At 35.8% G+C, this 23,231-nt stretch overlaps 1 protein-coding gene across 1 annotated transcript in view; it reads left to right on the top strand.

The window, feature by feature from the left end:
- The window catches only part of CCDC70 (coiled-coil domain containing 70), a gene marked incomplete at both ends in the record, with an annotated part of 30,348 nt that extends 7,376 nt beyond the window's left edge, over positions 1 to 22,972 (top strand). The window contains 9 exon segments of the mRNA XM_083855234.1: positions 22,394 to 22,442; positions 22,445 to 22,518; positions 22,522 to 22,635; positions 22,637 to 22,646; positions 22,649 to 22,698; positions 22,702 to 22,792; positions 22,795 to 22,845; positions 22,848 to 22,870; positions 22,874 to 22,972. Coding sequence (XP_083711360.1) covers positions 22,394 to 22,442; positions 22,445 to 22,518; positions 22,522 to 22,635; positions 22,637 to 22,646; positions 22,649 to 22,698; positions 22,702 to 22,792; positions 22,795 to 22,845; positions 22,848 to 22,870; positions 22,874 to 22,972 — 561 coding nt within the window.
- Between the last annotated feature and the right edge of the window lie 259 nt (positions 22,973 to 23,231).

Here is a 23,231-nt window from a genome sequence, read left to right as displayed (position 1 = left end):
GCTAATCAGATTGTTCAGTAAAATTAGAGGTCTACATTCTAGAAAGATATCTTTTTGTATCCTTACATATACTGAATATTTTGCCATACTTTTCAAATAATTGAAAGTGGCCAAGAACAGAAATATTTAAAATTAAGGATTTTTTTCAAACTTGTTTTGATATCACCCAGCAGGTTGCAGACATTATTTTAATGGTAATACTTCTAGAATTGTGATATAATTGTCACTTTCAGCAAAGGGGTCAGATGATAACCCCTTTATTAAATTTATTTATAAATTATTAAATAATTTATTAAAAAGAAATATAGTAAAATAAAACCCAAAATAACAATGTGAGTTTCTCAGATATAATAATAATGTTTAATATTTCCCTTGCTAAGGGATACCGTGTCTATTTCCTGTGTTGTGTGATCCTTTTCTAGCCAAAAAAATTCCTGAAATGATCATGGGAATACTGAATAACACTGTTATCCATCAGTACTTTCATTTTATAAGCATTAGTAACCAGTAAAATCAGCTTAGAAATATGATTTATTCAACAGGGACACTACTGAGAAAAGTAAAAACATTACTGTGAGTGAGAGGTTTTATAAAACGTTTTTCCATTGAACACCAATCTCATTACAGCTTTTGAAATTCAGACAAAAATGACATATTCTCCCGAAGAAAGATAGAAATTTCCTTCAGGACGCATCTCAAATTTAAAAAAAGAAAATATGTGTGACTAGATTTCCCTTGTGCAAGTAAAAAAACCTAAAATCCAGAAAAACCCTGCTGGTATTTTATTTTTTTTTTTAATGGAATAAGGAAAAAAAAAATATTTCCCAGCACAAGAATTGCAATGCATTGGACAGATTTAAGGGAAATTAACTTGCACCAAATCTAAAAATAACCATAATTAGTGTGTTTTGTACTAACAATGAGAACCACATTCTTTAAATAGGATGATATGTAGTTAAGTATATTTGCACTTTGATATCTAAACCATGATTTACTGTTATAATTATCTCCCTCTAAGAAAAACTTGCAAGAAATACTGAAAGCAAGGAACCCTAAGAAACTTCTGCTGAAATTACAACTGAACCACATCCACGGGTAAAATAAATACCAGATCTTCACATCACACACAGTACCCAAACAACCACATTTTCCTTATTTTCCACAGGTAGATTTTTCTCATTAGAAACCTTAAGTTTTGCCTGTTTTTATATCTCTGCACCAGGTAGACATTAAGCAGAAAAGTGACTAGACACTAAAAGCCTCTTTTAATCTAGAGTCTCTCTGCTTATTGCATTACTTTTAATAAAACTCTATAGTATCTATAGCATTTCTGATATCAGATTCTATTGGACAGCACAGTACAAAGTGTGTCTGCTGATTTTACTGAGGTTACTAAAAATAAAACTTTTTTGAAAGTTAATATCTATTTCAGACACTGAACTGAATAATTACAACCTAAATTAGCCTTGATTATCCTTCAGTGTATAAATTAAAAAATGGGCCTGTCAAAAGACTACTTGTAAAATTTAAGGTAACACTTCCAGTTCCTTTATTGAGCTCTGTAACACCTAGTGAGAAATTTCTGTGTGTGTGTGTGTGTGTGTGTGTGTGTGTGTGTGTGTGTGTGTATAAACAGCATTTATATCACTGATAAAATGTATATGTATTGATTTTACTGATTAAATACAGATGGACACATTTGCCTTCTACCAAAAATACTTTTATAGACACAGCCTGGGATCCTACGTAGAATGATATTACTCATTCAGTGCTGGATATATTTACAGTTTGAGCAAGGGATTAACTACTGCAGCATTTATGCTTAATGGCAGTCATTAAATTTAAGTTTTCTAAATGCAGAAAATCACAGAACCAGCATCAGCTATAACCAAACAAGAAATCTTTTTCATACAGACTGTCTTCACAGATGGAGAGTTTGCTTCTACTTTAATGTTTTTAGTACTGTCAGATAAGAAGCGCATAATAATTAGAAGCCAACTCAACTAAATTCTAAAATTTAAACACTAGGAGTTTTAAGTGCTTTTCAGCTCCAAATCATAAACACATAATTTTACTTCCCAAGTGCAGGAGGCTATATTGGAGAAATACATCTTTTACTGTAACTAGATGATATCTTGGGAAGAATTCACAAAGTTAGTGACTCTTCAGAAGGCTTCCTTCCTTCTTTTTCTTACTAAGTAACTGACATTTCTTAGCAGTTAATATAGGTCAAATATATGAATACTTAGCACCTGAGCTTCCTGTGACTATAATCATACAGGATATACAGAAAATAGGCAGTGGGAAATGAGACCTGAGTCGATCATGTCTTCACTCTTATTGATTTCTTCATTGCCTTAAAATTAAATGGAAGTGATATTTTCAAACTATAAAAATTATCTTCACTTAAATTTTTGATTTATTTTCCTTCAACTGGAATTTATTAAACCAAAATGTACTGCAAGTCTCTTTAAAATGCATTTGGTTTCCACTGATGAATTTCTTAAATGTGAGAAAATAGACAAATTATGTATTTTCTTTCAAATATCTTTTTCAGGACACATTTCTGCTATTTAGATTTCATTTTTTTAAAGCTCAAAAGCTGTTGATTGAAACCCTATATTTTCCATCAGTAATTTCCTAGTTCCTTTTTTTTCTTTTTGTAATTGTGAAAAGTAATGCAATACATGTTGAATTTCTTGTCTTTTTCTGCTCTCTCCTTCATGCACTGTATTCAGCACTCATTGCTTCTATGATTTCTCACCACTATTTTTTGATATGGAAATGGTACAGGACACATTTTAATTTGGTCTCAAAACAAGTAGAGAATGTGAATATAAAATATGTGAAGGAACAACATGCAAGACATCTTGATTTCATTTATTCCAGGATAAATATATTGACTCTTCTATCAAAACTCTGAAATAACAAAATATTTTTTAAAACTACTAAAAGTTTTCCAATTGAAATAATTAAAAAAATCTCTCAGTGACTGTGGCAGACATCTCCTGGATTAATCTTACAGTTCCTTAAAAGCAAGCAAGCTGATTATCTTGTACTCTTGACTGAGTACTGTCTTGTGGCTATGTCCATTTAAAGCACGCATTTTGAGCTACACTAATGTGCAATTGCATGAATGTAAATACATGGAAATACTACCTCAGGAGCAATTTCAACTATTAGTCCAAGTGAGAGTTAAACACAGGGTATTTGAATGTGCAGTACTGCAAGCCTAATTAAACAGACAATTGCCAACGAAGCTTTAAAACTAGTCCTACTGCACATACAAAATAATTGCATACACAATTTGGCTTTGTTTTGCATCGTGCTTCACAGATTTATTTTTAAATAACAGCTCACTTCTTATGGCACTGCTTTTCTCTGAGAAAATTGCTAAACATTCAGGTTTTATTTGTTTTTGTGTATTTGGTTTTATGATTTCTTTCTTTTCAGTTCTTATATGGCAATAATTTTCTTCACAGTTAAGAAAAAAAAAACAGTATCAGGGAAATTTTTACTGAATATCTTTTATGTGTATATTTTCATCAGTAATATTATGACAATCTTCCAAAATATGTATTTTTAGATAGATTTTAACAATTGGTTCATAGATTTAAAAAAAAAAAAAAAAAAACAAACACAAAAACACAAAAAGAAAACAACAATAAACCACAACAAAGCAACTAGAAAATGAATCCATATTTTTTTCTGAATAGATATTTTTCTTCCATCAGAATGCTTATGAAGAGTTGGTAATAAGTTAAAAAAATCAGATCATTAGGAAAAAATACAGTGTCATCATTGTAGCAGTGTGAGGTCCTCTTGACACAAGTTTTAGTTCAAAAGCACTGAATAACCTGGAGAAAGCAGTTTCAAAAAGTGTCTTTTTTGTGCTGGTTTTAAGACAAACCATCTTAGCAAGAGGAATGCACCAAGCCTTCTATTTTGCCATGGTTGATGCCTAATCCCCACATAATATTCACAGAGCTGGTAGACTAGGCATCAACTTCCCAGCGTTGATCTTCAGTAGAAATTCACCATTTCCCAAGCTTTAAATGATACTATTTTAATCTTTTAATTTAATTTGAACACAGATCCTCAGATCCTGTAGGCAACGCAAGGGAAAACAGCAACTGAGAATTCTGCACCCCTCTTTTCCTCCTCCATGGCACTTATGGCACTGATGCCGACGTCGTATGACACAGATGGGGCTGTGTGTCTATTTAGCCTTTCCAGTTAGATCAGGACTGCATCTATTCCAGGTTCTGTATTCTGAAAAACAAAGATGTTTTTTGGTTCTGCCTCTAGAGTTCTTGTTTAAACATGAACAAATTAATCAAATACCTGTTTAGGTAGGAAACGTTCCATTCAAAATTGCCACTGACAAATGTGTTTCAAGAAGCATAGTTGTAGTTTGGGTTGTTTTTCATTTCTTGCTATTTGCAGAAAAGGAAGACAGGGTGAATTAATTTGGGACAGAATAGACGGGTGAGATGAGATGAAGCTAATTTAGAAGCTCTGTAAAACTGTTTCTCTCTTTTCCTTATGCCGCTTATGACAGGAAAGCAAATGCGTACTCATAATAATTCTGCTGGCATCAATGGAGTTATTCTGTGGAATAATTTGACCTTCAAATTCTAGTTTTCCATTTCCTTACACTCTTTTGAAATCACAGATACATGCACTGAATAATCACAATAATGGTGATATTTGATGGTTTATATCTACTTCTCATGTAGGTTGAATTAACTTATTAAGTGGGAAAGCTTAATGTGGGATGGCTGCACCACCTCAAACCACTACATTCCCCACCCCCTCCCAAAGTTACATCAAAATTAATATTGTTTAAAATATTGCAACTCTGTTTCTTTAGCAAGGCCTCACTTGAGTTTTAGAAAAGTACACTGTTAAGCTTTCTGTTTTCAAGTTATTAATTCAATTTTTATTAAAAGTACAGGTTTCAAATATAAATACAGATTTTTTTGAATTATTTACGTATAAATGTAACGTTTTATTTGTATTTTTTTAAAACACAAATTAAGTTGGAAAATCTTCTGGAGGTCATTTAGGACACTTCTGTCTTTTGAAACACTGCTAGACATCTGATCTTTACTTGAATGCTGTGATACCTCTGCTAACATCCCCAGAGGAACCCATCTAGCCTCTCAGTTCAACTGGCACACAACTGCACAACCTCCAGCAGCTGCAGCAGTGACACCAGGATCTATCCAGGGTCCTTCTTGCCTCACCCACTTGTGTGTCTGGTTAGCTCCAGAGCACCCTGAATGGTACTGGATATTATTGTTTAGGCAATCTGAAGAAGTGTAAGTTACTAAAGAAAGGTTTGTGCACAGGGGAAGTATATAGCTCAGGGTGGGAAATTCTAGTAAATTTTGAGTAGGAAACACTTGGTGACAACATCTTGTTTAACCCACAACTTCCTTTATTATATAGAAAACTTCTGATTTTATTTATTTAGACCACATTTAAAACAGAGTGTTCTAAACTCAATGTAGTTGCAAATATTTGGTATTTTTCCTTTTCTGTAGCCCATTAAAGTGTTTCTCCACTTGATCTTTTGAAGGTGATTCCATTTAGTATCATTAAAGGACCTCTGGCACATACTGATATGGTGAACACCATTTATTTGCCTATTCATAGTTATTTAGCCCAATTTAAGATATTCTGAGATATCCTGGTAGTTCATTTGGCCATCAACTTGCTCTCTCTAAGTTCTAAGACTGAATCTTTCATGTATTTGGGCCTGTATTGACCACATTTTTGGTGACTTTCTTGTGTATAAGAACATCCAGAAAAATGTGCATTTGAAATCTGTCTGTCTTCTAGAATATTTTTTCCTGTTGGCTGAGATTACATCAGTGTCTCCTAATTTACTGATGTTTTGTACATGATTACAACTCTATTAGTCAAGAAGCCAGATGTGCAGATTCTTAACAAAAGTTGATAGCTAGGAAAGAAATGTCATAGTACATGGAACCATTATCTGATTTTTGCATTTCACATACACCCTTTTCTTGACTCAAGTCTCTTATGTGGTAATGTTTACCTTGCATGGTAAATAAGTGCTGCATTACTTGCTTGTGTTCAAACTGCTCTGATATCCAGAGACATAAGGATCTGTATGGCATTCCCACATGATTAAAATCTATCCAGATTCTTTAGGATATGTATGGCAGGCTGGTATTTAACAGATTGGATAGTTATATTGGAGTTATCTTTGTGATCCACTTAATTTTAACATTCATTTTTGGTAGAAGCAAATAAATATATGGACTGCAAGCTAAGGAGACAAAACAAAACAATAATTTAACATTTTGTTTAAGAGCTTTAGATTATTGGGATTTTCCATTCACAAGTAAAAAGTTTTCAAAGTAAAATACTTTATAAATATCCTAGCTTCCAGAAAAATTTATTTCTTAATTTTTCTCAGTCCTCCAAAATAGTATGTTGAGGAATTAAAATTAGCACAGCAGAAAAATGAATACTTGTCAAAAATCTTGAGTAAAAGTCATGTCTTATTCATTCAGAAAGAGCAAGAATAGATGCATTATGTAATCTGTAGTAACAGATATTTACTTTTCTTGCTTACATGAAAGTTATATTATCAGGCATTCTTACTTCTGTGAAAAGAGATTCTATGTCTGCTCTAAACATTAGATTTGAATACTTTGAAATTATGGATACATATGATTTCTTGTCAGTTTGTGACTGCTTTTCAGTACACTGGCATTCAAAATCATTTTGCAGGAGGAATATAAAGATATTCTAAACCTATAAATGTATGCTATGTATATAATTTGAAATTCCTGTCCTTTGTAAAATGAAGAAAAATGCAGCTGAATAAATATCTATCACTTGAACAGAGGAATTTTGTTGTGCAGGTCTATTTATAAGCAATGAATTCACTGCATTCACAGAGCTACACAATATTATACTTTGTGCTACTATTCAGCAGTTATGAGTAAGAAGAAACTACTTTTGAAAAAATATTATTTTTATCAGAAACTGTCAGAAACTGCATCTTTTATACCTTGAAATTATATTCATAACCTGGCATTCTTCCAGATTTTATTTCTTCCTAATTCAATACCAAAATACAAAAAAAAAGTATTAATTAGTCTTTTTAATTTCTGTGATAATTGGATTTTGCAATTTATGTAGCACACCCATGATTATTATGAAAAAACTAATCCCAAACTCTTCATAAAGATAATTGCTAAACATTTAGGCTTGTGTCAATTGTATTCAGATGTTCATAAGTTGTCCAGATGTCTGTATGTATTTCAGTTGTCATTGCAGCCACATGAGCTGTGCTTGAGAGTGGGGGCACCAGCAGACCAAGATCCATGTCCAGTGCAGACAGCAAATGAAGTCAAGTCAGATCCTAAAGGCCTAGCAGATTTTATCTATTTCCTTTAAGATCATTGCCCAAAACCAAATGGGCCCTTATATATTTTGTGCTAAAGCAGAATTTTGAAAAAAACAAAACAAAACAAAAAACATTTTGTTTTACTGTACATGCATTGAAGTTTAATACATTTTCCTTCTTAAGAAGTTATTAAATGCTAGGTTGATGGAGTTGACTAGAGTAACAGTTTGAAAAGGAAAAGCAGATTATTCTACAGTGCTTCACTTACAGCTGTATAGATTCAGAGTATCAGATCCACTACTTTGTACATACGTATCTCTTCCATTATAGTACCAATTTAAACAGCACTCCCTTGTGCAGTGTGATTAACAGGCAAAATCCTGTCCTTGCATCACACATTTTTATGGGATTGAGCAGAAGACAGTTGACACAATGAGGACAGTAATATAAAAGAAATTTTAGCCGCTAAAATGAGTGATAGCTGACAAGGACTACCAGTAAAGGATCCAATAGGTCAAACAAAAAATCCAAAGAAGCCAAAGAAGAGAGAACATGATGTAAAGGAAACCGTTGATAAAAGACGCATTCTGGTCTTTTGGGGAGACTAAAGAAGAATAGAGGAAGATAAAGGCATTTGTTGTTTCTGCTTCTGATAACAGCAGAAAGAGGAAAGTGAGTCTGTCAGTGCAGCATTTTCAGCAAATAAATAAATAAATAAATAAATAAATAAATACAACCATGCTGGCAGCAGTCAGGCTAAGTTTGATATGTTAAGACATTTTAGAGGGGACTGCCACTGAGATTTTCAACCTGCTCTTCTGCCTTACAGGGCTGAGATAACATTTTTTAACATATTCAAACTTTGGCAGGCTTTTACAAACCAAAAGGAGCTTGTGAAAGTTTAGAATATAACCTGTCTCTGCTTGAATGCTTTCTTCTCTAAAGTTTTGTACTTTATGTTGATTCTATATCTGCAACTTGAGATTAATTCACATGGCAAATCAAGGAAACAATCTGGGTAGTGTCGCGTAGTCATATGTCATGTAGAGCCATTTAAATTACTAAAATGCATGCAACACACATATGGGACTGGCATATACGACATGGGACCTTCAGGAGAATTTAGAAATCTGTGGCTGGCAGGTGTCAGCCACATGTTAATATGTAATATCTAAGATGCCACCATGTTCAGGCACCAGAATTACACGTTACTTCACTTTTATTAAGAATCATGTAGGTAACATGTAAGCCTCAGTTAGTCCCCAAAATCTCCCTCAAGATTAGATTTTCTATCCATGCAAACAGTGACTCTGCTAGGATAGCTCTCTGTGTATTCTGTGCACAAGCAGAACCAGAAGATAAGCATGCTGCAGTACAGTACTAAGACCATAAGTTATCTGCAAGCAGGGTGTTTGTTTTTTTTGTCTTCAAGGACCTCATAGGAAAAAAAAATCTCTTTAGAAAGCTGTTTGGATTTCAGCTCTAAAGCCTCTAAGGCTAAACCTTTCAGACAGGCAGAATGTAACATTGATGGCATGACTTATCTCATTGCACTACAATTTAGAGCTGATATCACTGAAGTTATTAAGGTCACACACATCCAAGCCACTGGGAGGAGAAAAAATAAAGAGATCTAATGAATTATGTAAAAACAGCATTTCTCTGGGAATTGCTGTTCCTGTTTTCCAAGTTACATATTTCTCAACAAATTGCACATGCTTCAAGATTTCAGCAAGATTCTGCATGCACTACCATGTACTCCCTTTGTTAGAGGAGGTAAAGAATTTATTACTAAAAAACTATTTTCCATGTTCTGAACTATACTGAGCAGGTTATATGGGGTTTTTTATCCAAGCATTTTGTGTCATCTAGATAACGTTGTCATTCAATCTTGATAATCAGATGAAGTCTATTCTGCCCCAGTTACTGATGTTGTCAATTTGATATCTCATTTTTAAAGCACTAGTTTTCCCAAGAGAGTTAGAGTAATGCCTTTGAAGACTGAATTTGACTGAAAATCTTACAGTAACAAAAAGAACACAAATAAAATAATAAAAGTTTTCCAAGGTGTGTTCTAGATATCCTAGATGGATTAAGGATATTAATAGCCTTCTGGAGGTGCAATATTTTCTAACTTAAACCAGGAAAAAGGTAAAAATTAACACCTGGTCCTCATCTAGTAAATCATGGTAAAAACCTCGTTAACAGCTGATTTTTATCTGAAATAGTAAAGAAAATAATTATTCACTAGACTATTATACTACTCCTTGTAATTACATATTGTAACATAACATACAAAAGCTAAGCTTTTGCCAAGCTATGGTTCCTATTCACAAAGAAACTTGGGCGCAGAAAGGAATTTACAAACCTGGATCATTCACTTTGAATTCCTGTAAAATACAGGAAAGATTTTGATGCTATTATTGGGATACACAAAGTCTGTCTTGATGAGTTTGAAACTAAAATAAAACACAAAGAATAGGTTAAAAACCTATCCTCAAATTAACATCAGAGAAACTGTCTGAGTTGCATGTGTGCTAGAAAACTAAGCTAACACCAAGACAAATTGGGATAGATCAGCTTATGCCGATGGTCCTAAACTCTGAATTTACAAAACAACCAATGATGAAGTAGTTCCATGGCCCATGCCTAATTCTGAATTTTGCCCATGTTTGAAACCCATACTAAAGGCCCTTTTAAGAGCACAGCTGGATAGATGGTATAATTTCAGCCTGAGAAGATTTCCTGCCTGTTTAATTCATGAGTACAGAAATATCTTTGTTACTAAAACACTAGATTTCAGTGCTTTTCATTTCAATACCAGATAATTGTGAGCAGAGTCTCAACTCCTGCAAGAGTTAAGCCCATTCTGAAATTAGATCCTCAGCCCATTGTTCCAAGTTGTCAAGATCTCTTAGAGCCTTCCTCCCAACCCAGCAGATCAACACTCCCACCCAAACTTTGGTGTCATCTACTGAGGATGCATTTAAATCCATTTGTCTAAATCACCGATAAAGATGTTAGCAGTGTCCCTAATACTGAGCCCTAGGGAACACCACTAGTGACCAACCACTCCCTGGGCCCAACCATCCAGCCAGTATTGTGCCAAGGAGAGAGTGCACCCATCCAAGCCATGTGCATCCAGCTTCTCCAGGAGAACGCTGTGAGAGACAATGTCACATGCTTTACATTAGACAGACATGTAAATGCCTTACATTAGACAGACAACATCCACAGCCTTTTCCTTATCTACTGAGCATGTCACTTTGTCATAGAAGCAGGACTTAATACTGCTTTCCCCCATAATTTTAACTGAAATATGTATGAATGGAACTGAAATATGTATGAATTGAAGGGCTAAACTTTCCTTACTTTAAAAAGTTTGAGATGAGAAAAATATATACATGAATAAAGGTATAATTTGCAGACAAATTAATTATATGTAGAAAGGCATGCAGATTTCATAGGTTTTTCTGAAGCTAAATCATGCCCCTTTGTGGTTTCTCTTAGATGTGAGCAATAAAAAACCCTGGCATAATGGAGTATGGACATAAAAGCAATGCAGTAAGCTGTATAGATTGATTTGAATGTGATTATCCTGGGTTTAGGTACATGAGTTTGTTTTTTTTATTATCAATCCCATGTAAAACATAAGAGTTCAATGCTTGGAATCACCTTTGCAAATCCAGCAAGTAAAGAGATCTTGAATTACCTGCCAGAAGTTTCTCCTATATTTCATGAAATTTAAAACTTCTTTCAAATACTTTTTAGTAAAAGCCCACCTGTGTACAGCATCTAAATTTGGTCTTCTGTAGATTACCAAGCCTACATGTTTTTGGTCCCACAACTGTCATCGGAAAAAATATTTTGTGAAATACTGATTTCATCAGAAAGAAAGATTTATAATGATTTTTATATCAAGTAGAGTGGTAATGATTTTTCATACCAAGTAGAGGAGAATATTCAGAACAATTGGGAAAAGATTCCAAGCACATAGCTTGGAATGAGCAAGCCAATTTAGGTTTCTGCATTCAAAGATGAGCAATAAACAAGTATCACAACCCTGTCCACTCTTTGGATTTAGGGGAATATACTTGGATTTACTTTGGGTGGTGCACAGGGAAAACAACAAAATTCTCAGGAGGTTCATTAAGAACATTTTCTTGCAACTTTTAGAACATTCCAACTGAATATGGCATGTGGCTAATTTTAAATTAACAATCTTTTAACTTATCTAGACATAAGAGGGCATTTAAAAAGGCAATGACAGGAAATTTTTGGTCTGGTTTACAATATATTTCAAGAAGATAGGAGAGAGGAAGAGAGGAAGAGAGGAAGAGAGGAAGGAAGAGTCACCACTCAATACAGCATTGTCTCAGCTGTTTCAAATCCAGTAGCACATGTTACTGTCCTTTTATCTGTTCTGATCTGCTGGGGCCCTCCTCCAGGAGATCTTACGCTGATTTCAGCACCAAAGTCTCGTGCCTGCATTTTACACAGATGTTCCCAGCTGGCCCTTGGAGTCTACCACCCCCTTTACAGTAGTGGTCAGCACTGACTTTTCCAATGGTCACACACTGCACAGCCCAGCACTAGAAGGTTCAAGTGTGCTGGGGGGGAGCAGAGAGTGATCCCACCTCTGGCTGGGCTTGCCTTGCTCCCCCTCACTTCCCGACTGGTTGTTTCAAGCCAGTCAACCTCTCCTCCAGTCTCACACAATGAGGAACAATTGATACAGTCTATTTTAGATGACAAATTTGGACAAGATGGATTGCATCTTTTAGGTATCAATTTTATTGTGAAGGGATTCTATACAACAAATCCAAATGTAGGGCATTTATCTGACTTCAGGTTCTGTCATGGTGTTTACTCAGAGAGGCAGATGCAGATGAAGTGGTCTGAGTATAGCAAACTGTTAATGATTCCTAGAAAGATTATGGGGTTTTTTTAAGCAAGTGTAATTAAATGAGGACTTTGATTTCAAGTGTATCTTTGAGCAAAGGATCCTTTGCTGTTATTAAGAATGATGAGGAGAGCTACAGCTTCAGCCTGTCTCTGACTGAACAGGTAGGAGTGGAGGCATGACATGCTTTGGGATGTTAATTCTTCCTTCCTATTTATGTCAAATCAAGTTAGGAAGATACTGTAAGAATGTCTTTTCTCTGTCAGATGCTGATTTGGTATGTTCCAGGAAATTAGGTCTTATTCTTTTAAATTACCTCTGTGCCCATGACTATGAATTTCACAAAGTCATTTTCAAAGGAAATAGACAATGCTATCAACATTTAATTTCTGGATCATTTATTGCATTTTTCCTTATGGAAAGTATGTAATAAAAGAAAATTTCACAACTGAGATGGATGTGGAGACGTTCCCTGACAGCTGCTTTCTACTTTTGTTACGTGATGCTGGATTCTAACTACTTTATTTACTTAAAATGCAGATATCTAAGCTTTGCTAGGTCAGCTTGAACTAATGAACAAAAGTAAGCTCATCTTGATGATAGTACTGATTCATTTTATTTCTCTTAGATGCCTATGTTAATAGATGTATCTCACCCTGGAGGTATGTATTTCTCTGACATGACTATGAAAAAAGTCTGTCGTGACTTACTTGGATTAAAATGCTTAGCTGTTAGACAGAGTTTAGATGGGATAAATTTCACACTGTGTGACATGAAAATAAACGAAAAAATACATGGAAACACCTAATTTGCCATTTATAATATTGAATGTATCTATTATAATGTATATATAGAAAAATGGCATTTATAAATTTATAAATATGTTTATATTACATATATGGTTTGCAGTTAACAATTAGAAAGATTCATTCATTATCTGTAATTATTTAGGAAGATAAGTAGATTCTTTTAGCATAATTATTCATGTTAAAGTGCAGCTAAATTCTTGCAATATTTCTTGCTCTAAAACAACTGCATGGGTGATGACACAGCAGTCGTCATAGCAGTTCCACTAGCATCACACCTATGCAAAATAAGCTGTGGCTTTAAAATACTTTTTTTTTTTTTCAGTTGTGATTACTCACAGTTGCTCTCAGTCAGTTCACATTTTTCAATGGAGAAAGCTGGTGTCTAGAAACAGTCTGTGTACGAGCAGATATACATACTTATGTGCATAATTAGTTACACCTGGTAAGGGGTTACCTCCACAACCACAACAGACCACAGAAAGACAATAGTGGGAAAGGGAGCCCAAATAATACTCTGATCTCTTTATCATGACCAGGGCAAAACAACCTTTGTTTAGAAAGAAGCTGATTTTCAGCCAAGAGCCTGATAAGAAGCAGATCCTCCAAGGTGGGATAGTGTTTTTTATCATGCCCCTGTCCTCTCTTATACAGCTGTCTCAGTCACAAAACTTCCTCCTGGGAAGGTATTGGGATATTCATACATAGGCTTGAGGGATTTTATCCCTTCTAGTGGAACATAACTGCTCAACTATGCTGAGGTGAGAGGCAGCTGTCATGTCTTAGAAGGGATCATAAACCATCAAAGATCCCTGAAACGCCTCCAGGCTCATTTCTGGGGCCTTCCAGCAGAGGACTGCACATGATCCACAATGTTACAATAGACAGTGTAAAATTTCCTCCCCAGGGAAGGTACCTGGGCATTCCCACTTGAACATTAACCCATTGAACTTTGAGGTTTGGGAGCTTTCTCCTTGCCTGATGGATCTAGAATGTGACCAATGGACATAGAAATTGCAACAATTTCTTGTCACTGGATTCACAGGTGATGATATCTTTGCTACCTACTCTTATCTTTTCTTTCTCTTTCTTTCTTTTCCTTATATATTTTCTTAAATGATATCTTTATACTTTTATATAGATAATAACCAAAACAGTTACGTATCTCCTTTCCAATGCAAGTAATTTTTCCTAAAATAAACCTGCTATACGTATACATATATAAACACTGGTAATTCAGTGTCATTTCACTCTAATCCACCCCAAGGGATCTATTATTGACAAGAACCTCAGTTACCCCGCCTTCAGCAACAGGTGGTAACAGGGTCACATGGTGGTTGAGTGGCAAATGTTTCAGCAGTGCACATGACTTAATATGGGATGTCTTGAGGAGGAATTCAAGGAAGGAAACATGGATTTAAGTGATTTGGGGAGGAACAAGAATGGATAAATGAATGTGTAAGGGGGTAAAAAACTCAGTAACGTGTCAATAGTTTGCTGTTCATTACATTTTTGTATATATATATGTATGTATATATACATTTTCACCCTGGAAAAAAGAATGTGGGTGTGACCTAATCACAGCCTTCCAGTACCTGAAGGGAGTCTACAGCAAAGACAGAGAGGAACTATTTACAGGAGCCAAGGGAGAATAGATTCAAACCGAAATAGAGTAGGTTTAGACTAGATATTAGAAGGAAATTCTTTGTTGTGAGAATGGTGAGGCACTGGAATAGGTTGTCCAGAGAAGTTGTGGATGCTCCATCCCTGGAAGGGTTCAAGGCCAGGTTGGATGGGGCTTTGAGCTTACCCTGCCCTAGTGAAAGGTGTCCCTGCCCATGGCAGAGGGATTGGAACTAGGTGATCTACAAGCTCCCTTCCAACCCAAACCATTCTATGATTCCATGATACATGTGGTGAACATGTGATCTATATGCACATGCCTACTGGTTGTATGTGCTCGGCTTTGCTACAGGTTGCACCTGGCAGCACAGAGCTGCAGCATCCTTACTCTGCCAGCTTGTTGGATCTGGCCTAGTGTTTTTCTCTTATGATGCCCTCTTACCTTATATGTAAGGTGAGCTCTGCTCCACATCTGACTGCTCAGATACAACCAGATGGATGCACCAATACGCTTTTAAAATAAAATGTCCTGGTAAGTGCCCACAGCTGCAGTCCTTCCTAGGTGGATCCACTGTTTCTTCTTAGAACTTAAGGTATGGAGTATTTAATCTGTTTTCTACATAAATAAAGTGATGATGAAGCATAATGAGGCATGATTCAGCCTTTCTGAATTGTTCACAACATTGCCCTACGTTGTATTTCCATTTGTTTAGAAAAATAACATCTTAGCTTTCCTATCACTTCTTACAAGTAAGAGAAAATACTGAATTTTCTGTCCTTGGGATAATTCTTTCCTCATGCCATTTCCATGGTCTTTTCACATTTTAAAATTCAAATATTTGTTCTGTAAAAAGATTGCTCCAAAAATACAGTAAAATATTTATTATTCACATTTTAAAGCATCATGTGAATCAATTAATTTAGATTTATTTCAAGTAGCATAGGTCTCTTGAGCCATTGAAAATACAGAAATTTTCTTCAGTATATATTAAACTTTCTCAAAAGTCTAGGGAAAATAATGCATCAAATACGAAAAAATCCATAATTATTGCTGGTAGCTGTTAGTTGCTGTAATTTATGATTAAAAATACTGGTTGTCTCCTACATATTTATAGCAGCCAATATTATTTCAGAACTTATGAATAATAAAAATAGGCATGCTTCCCATATGGCTGATATGAATTCATTACTACTCTTGTTAAAATACGAGTTAGGAACTCAGTAAACTAATTGTGATTTCTTTTTCTGTGTTAAGTGAACATGCAGGGATATGTCAGTTACTGCTTTAAGCTTTTGAAGTTTACAGACATAAAGTAGAATAGCAAATATTTGATACAAGTGAAAGAATTTCTGCACAGAAAATATGTTTTGTTCAATTTTCCCTTTTACTGAAATATCCTCCTCCCTCACTTCCTCAATCCAATCTTTCTCTTTCTTTCATTCTCTTACTACTGTTACACTGAGTGGTATATAGAGGAAGGAAGGAAGGAAGGAAGGAAGGAAGGAAGGAAGGAAGGAAGGAAGGAAGGAAGGAAGGAAGGAAGGAAGGAAGGAAGGAAGGAAGGAAGGAAGGAAGGAAGGAAGGAAGGAAGGAAGGAAGGAAGGAAGGAAGGAAGGAAGGAAGGAAGGAAGGAAGGAAGGAAGGAAGGAAGGAAGGAAGGAAGGAAGGAAGGAAGGAAGGAGATATAAAGCAGGAAAATAAGAGCCTTCAGCAATGCATAAACCAGGTGGTTATTACTTGTACTGCTGTTGATATTGTCCATTATTTGTTCCATTAAAATATTCTGATTAGGAAGCCATGACTGCCATTGTTCCCTGTTATTTCTTGAGACATCCTAATTGCTTTTGGGATCTGACATAAAATTCTATATTTTTTTCTCCATCTCATGCAGCTCAGAAGGCATAGAATGCAGATTCCATGGTTATTGCCAATGGAGAAAAGACACTCGTGAATGAAGAAGTGCACTGTTAGAAAGTGAATTAACATTCAGAAACAATCCTCACTGTTATAAACACAAATAACTGATATTCTCTAAAGAAAAAAAAAAAGAGAGAATGAGAGATAGAAGGGCAGTATTTTCTAGTGTTTCTAAACAAAACAGAAGCAAAATAGATAATAAGAGATTTAAGTTTGAATTTACAAACTGTGGAATACATAGTCATTAAATATTTCACATTTTTATGGTTTGCAGCTGTGTTTAAATAAATCTATCTAATTATATTGAAAGCTGCATTGTAATCACAGGCTAATCCCATTTGCCTGCCCAGAACATGATAACAACGAGCTTGACTGGGTTATTAAGATTTACAAATGGACTGGGTTTTGCATCTATCCTCTCCTTCCTTCCTTCCTTCCTTCCTTCCTTCCTTCCTTCCTTCCTTCCTTCCTTCCTTCCTTCCTTCCTTCCTTCCTTCCTTCCTTCCTTCCTTCCTTCCTTCCTTCCTTCCTTCCTTCCTTCCTTCCTTCCTTCCTTCCTTCCTTCCTTCCTTCCTTCCTTCCTTCCTTCCTTCCTTCCTTCCTTCCTTCCTTCCTTCCTTCCTTCCTTCCTTCCTTCCTTCCCTCCCTCCCTCCCTCCCTCCCTCCCTCCCTCCCTCCTTCCTTCCTTCCTTCCTTCCTTCCTTCCTTCCTTCCTTCCTTCCCTCCTTCCCTCCTTCCCTCCTTCCTTCCTTCCGGTTTGGTTTTCTTTGTTTGTTTTGTTGTTTTGTTTGTTTTCCTAAATATGATTGGCTTTCGGCTTCAAAAGAATCATGTTTATGACCTTAAACCAAAAGTAAGAAAGACAGATAAGTCAATTCTTGACACTTTCCCACAAAGACCAGACCATCTGGACATTCTGTGTTTGTAACAGGTGCTTCTGGGACTTTGAGCCTAATTCTGGCCGAGATTCTGTTCTGTATGGGTGACTCCATTACTGTGTGCAACTGCACATTGCATTAATTGAAGGGACTCAGAAAGGCCAAGTAAAGTAATTAGTCAGTTCGTCATGCAGAAAAGAGACTAGTGGCTTAGTGCCACTGAATGTTGAATGCACAGATGTACAGCACCATCAGCTTTTGCTCTCTGTGGTACCCTGCTAATCTCCGGCAGGTAGAGCAAAGATCTGTCTTAGTCCAGGTTTTCAGTCTCCGGGAAGCAACAACATAAATTTCATATCCACTTGGGAGAGAAAAATCGTGAGTTTGAATGACCTGAAAAAGAAGCTACATCAGCATAAAATTGTCAGAATGGTAAAAGTGCCAGATGGGCCAAATATGGCAGTTAGGTTTTTAGGTTCCAGTCTGAGTTTTTAGGTTTATCCAGCAGTAACTGGCATATGTAATAGAAGCTGTAAAATGGATGTGATTTTGATTTCCTAAGCCTATTTTTTGAACTATGCTGTTTTTTCTTTGCATGTACTTGGCATTTTTGTAAGTCTAGCTATTTTGAGGTCAGAGTTTAATCAAATTGTTAGCTAGTGTCACCTGGAAAGTTAAGAAAATATCTGCTCTGCTACTTCTTTCCACTGAGCAGCAGACCTAAATGTGGGCAGTGGGGGCATTCAGAAACATTGTAAGTGAGAGTGGTTTATAGCTCAGTTTTTGTGTAGCTTACAGCAGGAATTCAAATCCTTTTCCTGGATCTTTCACTGATGCTTTGTGTGTGCTGTTTTACTGTGCAGCCACTCAGAGTGGGTGTCATAAAAAAATCTAGATTGTTGCATTTCACTGTAATGTAAAATTTCTTTACTTTCTGCTCAGAACAATCTGAATTAAGAACTGTTAAACTGAAATCACAGTTTGCCTAGGCCACTTTTCACTATTATATTAGGTTTTACACACATTTTCACACTGAAATAATCCTCAGCGGTGTGCATTGCAATGATATACTCTCATTGCCTTCAATCACAGAGCTCACTACAAAAATCACAATGGTAAGATGCAGTATTTTAAATAGTATAAAAATGGCTTTTAATCTTAATTTTAGTTGTCTTAGAACTCTCTATTAACATTCTCTATATTTTACATGTACTTTGATAACCAAACAGCAGTGTGATCAACTCCCTCAAGGGCAGAGAGGCCCTGAAGAGAAACCTCAACAAATTAGAGACACAGGCAAATAGCAACTGTAGGAACTTCTACAAGGGCAAGTGCCAGATTCCTCACCTTTGATGGGCCAGTTTGTGTGAATAGAGTGGAGAATGAGAGGCTGGAGGGCAGCACTGCAGAAAGGGACTGGGGGTGCTGGTCGATGGTAAGTTGAACATGAGTCAGAAGTGCCCTGGAGCCAGAAGGGTTAACCATGACCTGGGGTGATCAGGCACAGCATGGCCAGCAGGGCAAGGAAGAAATTGTCCTGCTCTGCTCTGCTCTGCACTGGGGCAGCCTCACCTTGAATATTCTGTGCAGCTTTGGGTGTCACAATATAAGAAAGACATTGTGCTATTAGAGAGCATCCAGAAGAGGGCCACAAGGATAGTGAAAAATTTAGAGGGGAAGCCTTTTGAGAAATGGATGAGGTCACTTGGCTTGTTCAGCCTGGAGGAGACTGAGGGGAGATCTCATCACAGTCTTCAACGTCTTCATGACAGGAAGTGCAGGGGCAGGTGCTAATCTCTTCAGTGTTGTGACCAGTGACATCACTCAAGAAAACATCATGAAGCTGAGTTCAGAGAAGTTTACATTAGTTTCTGGTGAAGTAAATAATTATTGCTATCATTTTAGCTGCATTGTTTTAGTCCAGCCCTGGAGTGCATTCATAAAATTCCCTCTTTTCCAAGCTTCAGATTATCTTTTCTTTTACTATGCAGACTGAGAAGGAAATATGGCCTTAGTCTGGATCACTTGTTGAAACTGACTGCTTTTTCCTACTGCTTATATTCCTAAATTGTAAAAGGAAGGAGCCTACATGTCAAAATAACCAGTGTTTTTTAAACTTTACATTTTAACGTGAAAACAACTACAAGAAATACCAATTTAAGTGAACTACCTTTTTTTAATCACTCTGACATTTTTAAAGAACCTGAAAAAAATTAACAGAACTATAATATTCAGACATATATTGATGATAAGCATGAAGGAAATAAGATTTAAATAGTTCTTGAGGAGTTAAAGTAAGGTAAAAAGACTGGGAAAGATATATGAACCCAAGATACTGATCTTGTTTGATATTATAGGTTTCAGTATTACTCATCTGCATTGCCTATTTAATTTGCTTGAGCAGGCAGGGGAATCAAATATCCTGGAGAAAAGGATTCAGAGGGCTGATCATCCTGTAAAGTTTTCAGTGGGAATTGTATATATTCATCTCCTGGGATTACTGAACATTTTACATGCCATATTTCAGTCCCCTACCTAATTAACATACAGAACAGAGCTGAGAGACAGTACAAAGAGATGATGTGATGTGTGTAGTGATTTAAACAGAATTGCAAAATCTCATTGTAAACTGACTGGACCATTTTTAATATCCTGAGCACATAGTGCATGATTAAAAAAACCCACATATCAGTCACTTTGATCGGATAACAAATATTGGAAACAGGTTTATGCTTTAGTCAGAATACAGTATTCCTCAGCCCCCCAAAATTCATAAGAAGTAGGTAAGTTACTGGTGTAATCTAAGATGTGTCTGAAGTAATTCATCTTCTTTTCAAACAAAGCAAAGTGATTGTCATAAAATACACAGATCTTGTTTGATTTGGAAAAAAAAGAATGTTACCTGGGAGGCAATGAAGATTGCAGACTCCCTACGATCATGCTGTTTTATTATTTAATTCTCTCTTTTCATGTGTATTTGCTAAATATACTCAAATACTTGTAATTATGAATACTAATTCTAGTCTAATTTGAATAATATAGAGACCTGAATAATATAAAGACCATATATGATCTCATTTCTTATAATTTAGAAATTAATACAAATACAGTTACCCCAAATTTGTGCCAAGATAGCTAGGAGCAAAAAGCTCACTTTCAGAGTCTATGTAAGAAAATATTTCATGGCAGCCATCAATACCAATGGAAAAAAAAAAAAAAAAAAAAAAAAAAAAAAAAAAAAAAAAAAAAAATTAACCAGGTGGAAAATAATGTTTTGATGTTTTGCATGAACATAATGGATGGAGAAATATTTTTTAAAAATTGATGAAAATAAAGACTGTCTTGCTAGAGAACCCTGGCCATGCAAACCCTTATGATTTACTTCAGATGGACACAATTTATTTGATCACTGCTGCCACTTAATGCATGCTGTGTCACTGCTGCTATGCCTTTTGAAATTACATCAATAAGGATAGCCTCACTGACAGGTCTGCCTTTAGCTGCCAGATGGCAAACTGATTTAAGGACAACACAACAGTAACTACTGTATGATTTCCTTAATTTCTCATAATTTTTTCTGCTGGGTACTCCACAGATATAATGTAGTTTCTCTGAACAGCTGGAATATGTGTATATATTTAGCTGTATGCATAAATTATATGACTGAGAGGCATGTTAGCTAATTGTTCATTGTTTCTGAGCAAACACCAGACATATATCCAAAACATGTTTGATTTTATAATATTGTCCTTTATATTGAAATTAAACTTATAAAAATCATACTTAGTCTGTGCATTTACTCCAATCCAAACAATATAACTTTGTTGCAGCAGTGTAGGATAAGGAATAAACAACAATAAAAAGTGTTTCACGCTGCCTTACTGTGATATATGGTATAAAATAATTAGTCCTTTAGAATTAAGGAATTGTGAAACCACAGGTGACAGGGGAAGAAACTGTAATAGAAAAGGGTGGCAGTGATTGAAGATGAGCCTCCTCCAGGATGGGCCTGACAACGCCCTGGTGATCAGCATCCAATATGCATCTATGATAAGAAAATCTGCATCATCAAGGTCATGTATCCCAATACTGGATTCCTGTAAAAAGAATCAAGTATTTATCCCTTCCCAGAAAACTTGTTGACAGACTGGCAGCAAGAAGAAGGACATGATTACATTAGAAGAACAAGAAGGACAAAATAATGAGAAAACCCCTGCCCAGCCAAAAAACTGTACAAAAATGAACCCTACAAAGGCAGAATTTGTGAAGTGGGGGAGGTTTGGGGCGATAGAGACCGAATCTAAAGTTCATTCCCTGCCGACCCCGGGCTCAGCACTGTTTTTGCTTGTGGCTTTCTCAAAACTCATACTTCAATTTTTCAATAAATTCCTTTTGTTGATTAAATTGGCTAATCTATTTATTACACTTACCTCAGTTATAATCGAGTTATATAATGAGAAAGATTGACAAAGTTTTTAGACTCTTAAAAGGACTCTAAGAGGAAATAGTATAATCAAGTTAGCCTTGTGAAATTTAATCTGCTGAATGTACTTCACCACATGCTAAAATATCCAGTGCTTGTCAAATGTCAGTATTGATTTACTGTTATATTTATTTTAGATTTAGTACTATATCTATTTATTTACTTATTTGTTATTGATAGACACTTAACCTCTATTCTCTGTTCCCTGACTACTGCATATGGAAGATGGAATCACCTGGAGCATAGTACAGCCCCTCAGTGGTGCAGCTAAGTGAGAAAATGTCTGAATCAAAGGATAAATATTCTTTGAGGAAAATCAGCAATTTATTGCTGCTGCTCCTACTCCTATTTGCCATCTCCTGTAATGTGGCATGGTTTAACCAAACTGGAAGGAGAATCTGGTCTTTCAAGAAAAGAATCAAAATCTTCAGCAAAAGAACAAAGTTTTCATATTGAGAACAAACCCTACTATCAGGAGAATCAAAGTGTCCACAGACAGAACAGAGTCCTTTGGGAATAGAATAAAATCCTTCAAGAGAAGCATAGGGACTCTTCAGAGGAAACAAAGAACCTTGAGAAACAGCAAAAGGCTTGCCAACAAAATAAAGCCCTCAGAGAAGAGATTAAGGCTCTCAAAGGATAAGGATGAGCATTTGCATTGAAGGGTAAAGCTCTTCAGCATGAGATTTTAGCTTTATGAGAAAAACACAAAGCCTTCAAGAACCAGCTTAAAGCTCTTCAAGAGGACAACAAAACCATTCAAGTAGAGGAAAAAGCTCATCGTGGAGAAAAAATTCTCTCGGTGAGGAGAAATATGCTCTGCAAGAAGGGAATATGCCCCTTCAAATAAGAAAGAGGCCCTAGGAGGTTAGGAGAAAGCTCTTCAAGAAGAGCACAAAGACCTCTGTGAACGGAATAAGATACTTCAAGAGAAGGAACAAAGCAATCTAAGTAAAGAACCAGGCACTTAGGGAGATTTTACAAGAGGAGTGAAGAGTTTAGAAAAACAGTAATTTTTGTTGTTGGCCAAATATCAGCAAGTAATGGATAAAAACAGACATCAAGCAGCCTGCTAGGCTTAATGGAGAGGTCTAGCAGAAGTGCTGAGACATGGATGTTGGTATTTCAGATCCCTGAAACCTCGTAAATTAGTGCTGCAATACATAATGCATATCTGTAGATGTCTGCTTTATTGAGGTATTGAATATCACAGAAAACAAGTTTCTTATT

This window comes from Zosterops lateralis, assembly GCF_965231275.1.
Source record: "Zosterops lateralis genome assembly, chromosome: 2".
Lineage (NCBI taxonomy): Eukaryota > Metazoa > Chordata > Aves > Passeriformes > Zosteropidae > Zosterops > Zosterops lateralis.
Note: the sequence above shows the minus strand (reverse complement) of the source record. Positions and strands in the feature narration are given on the sequence as shown.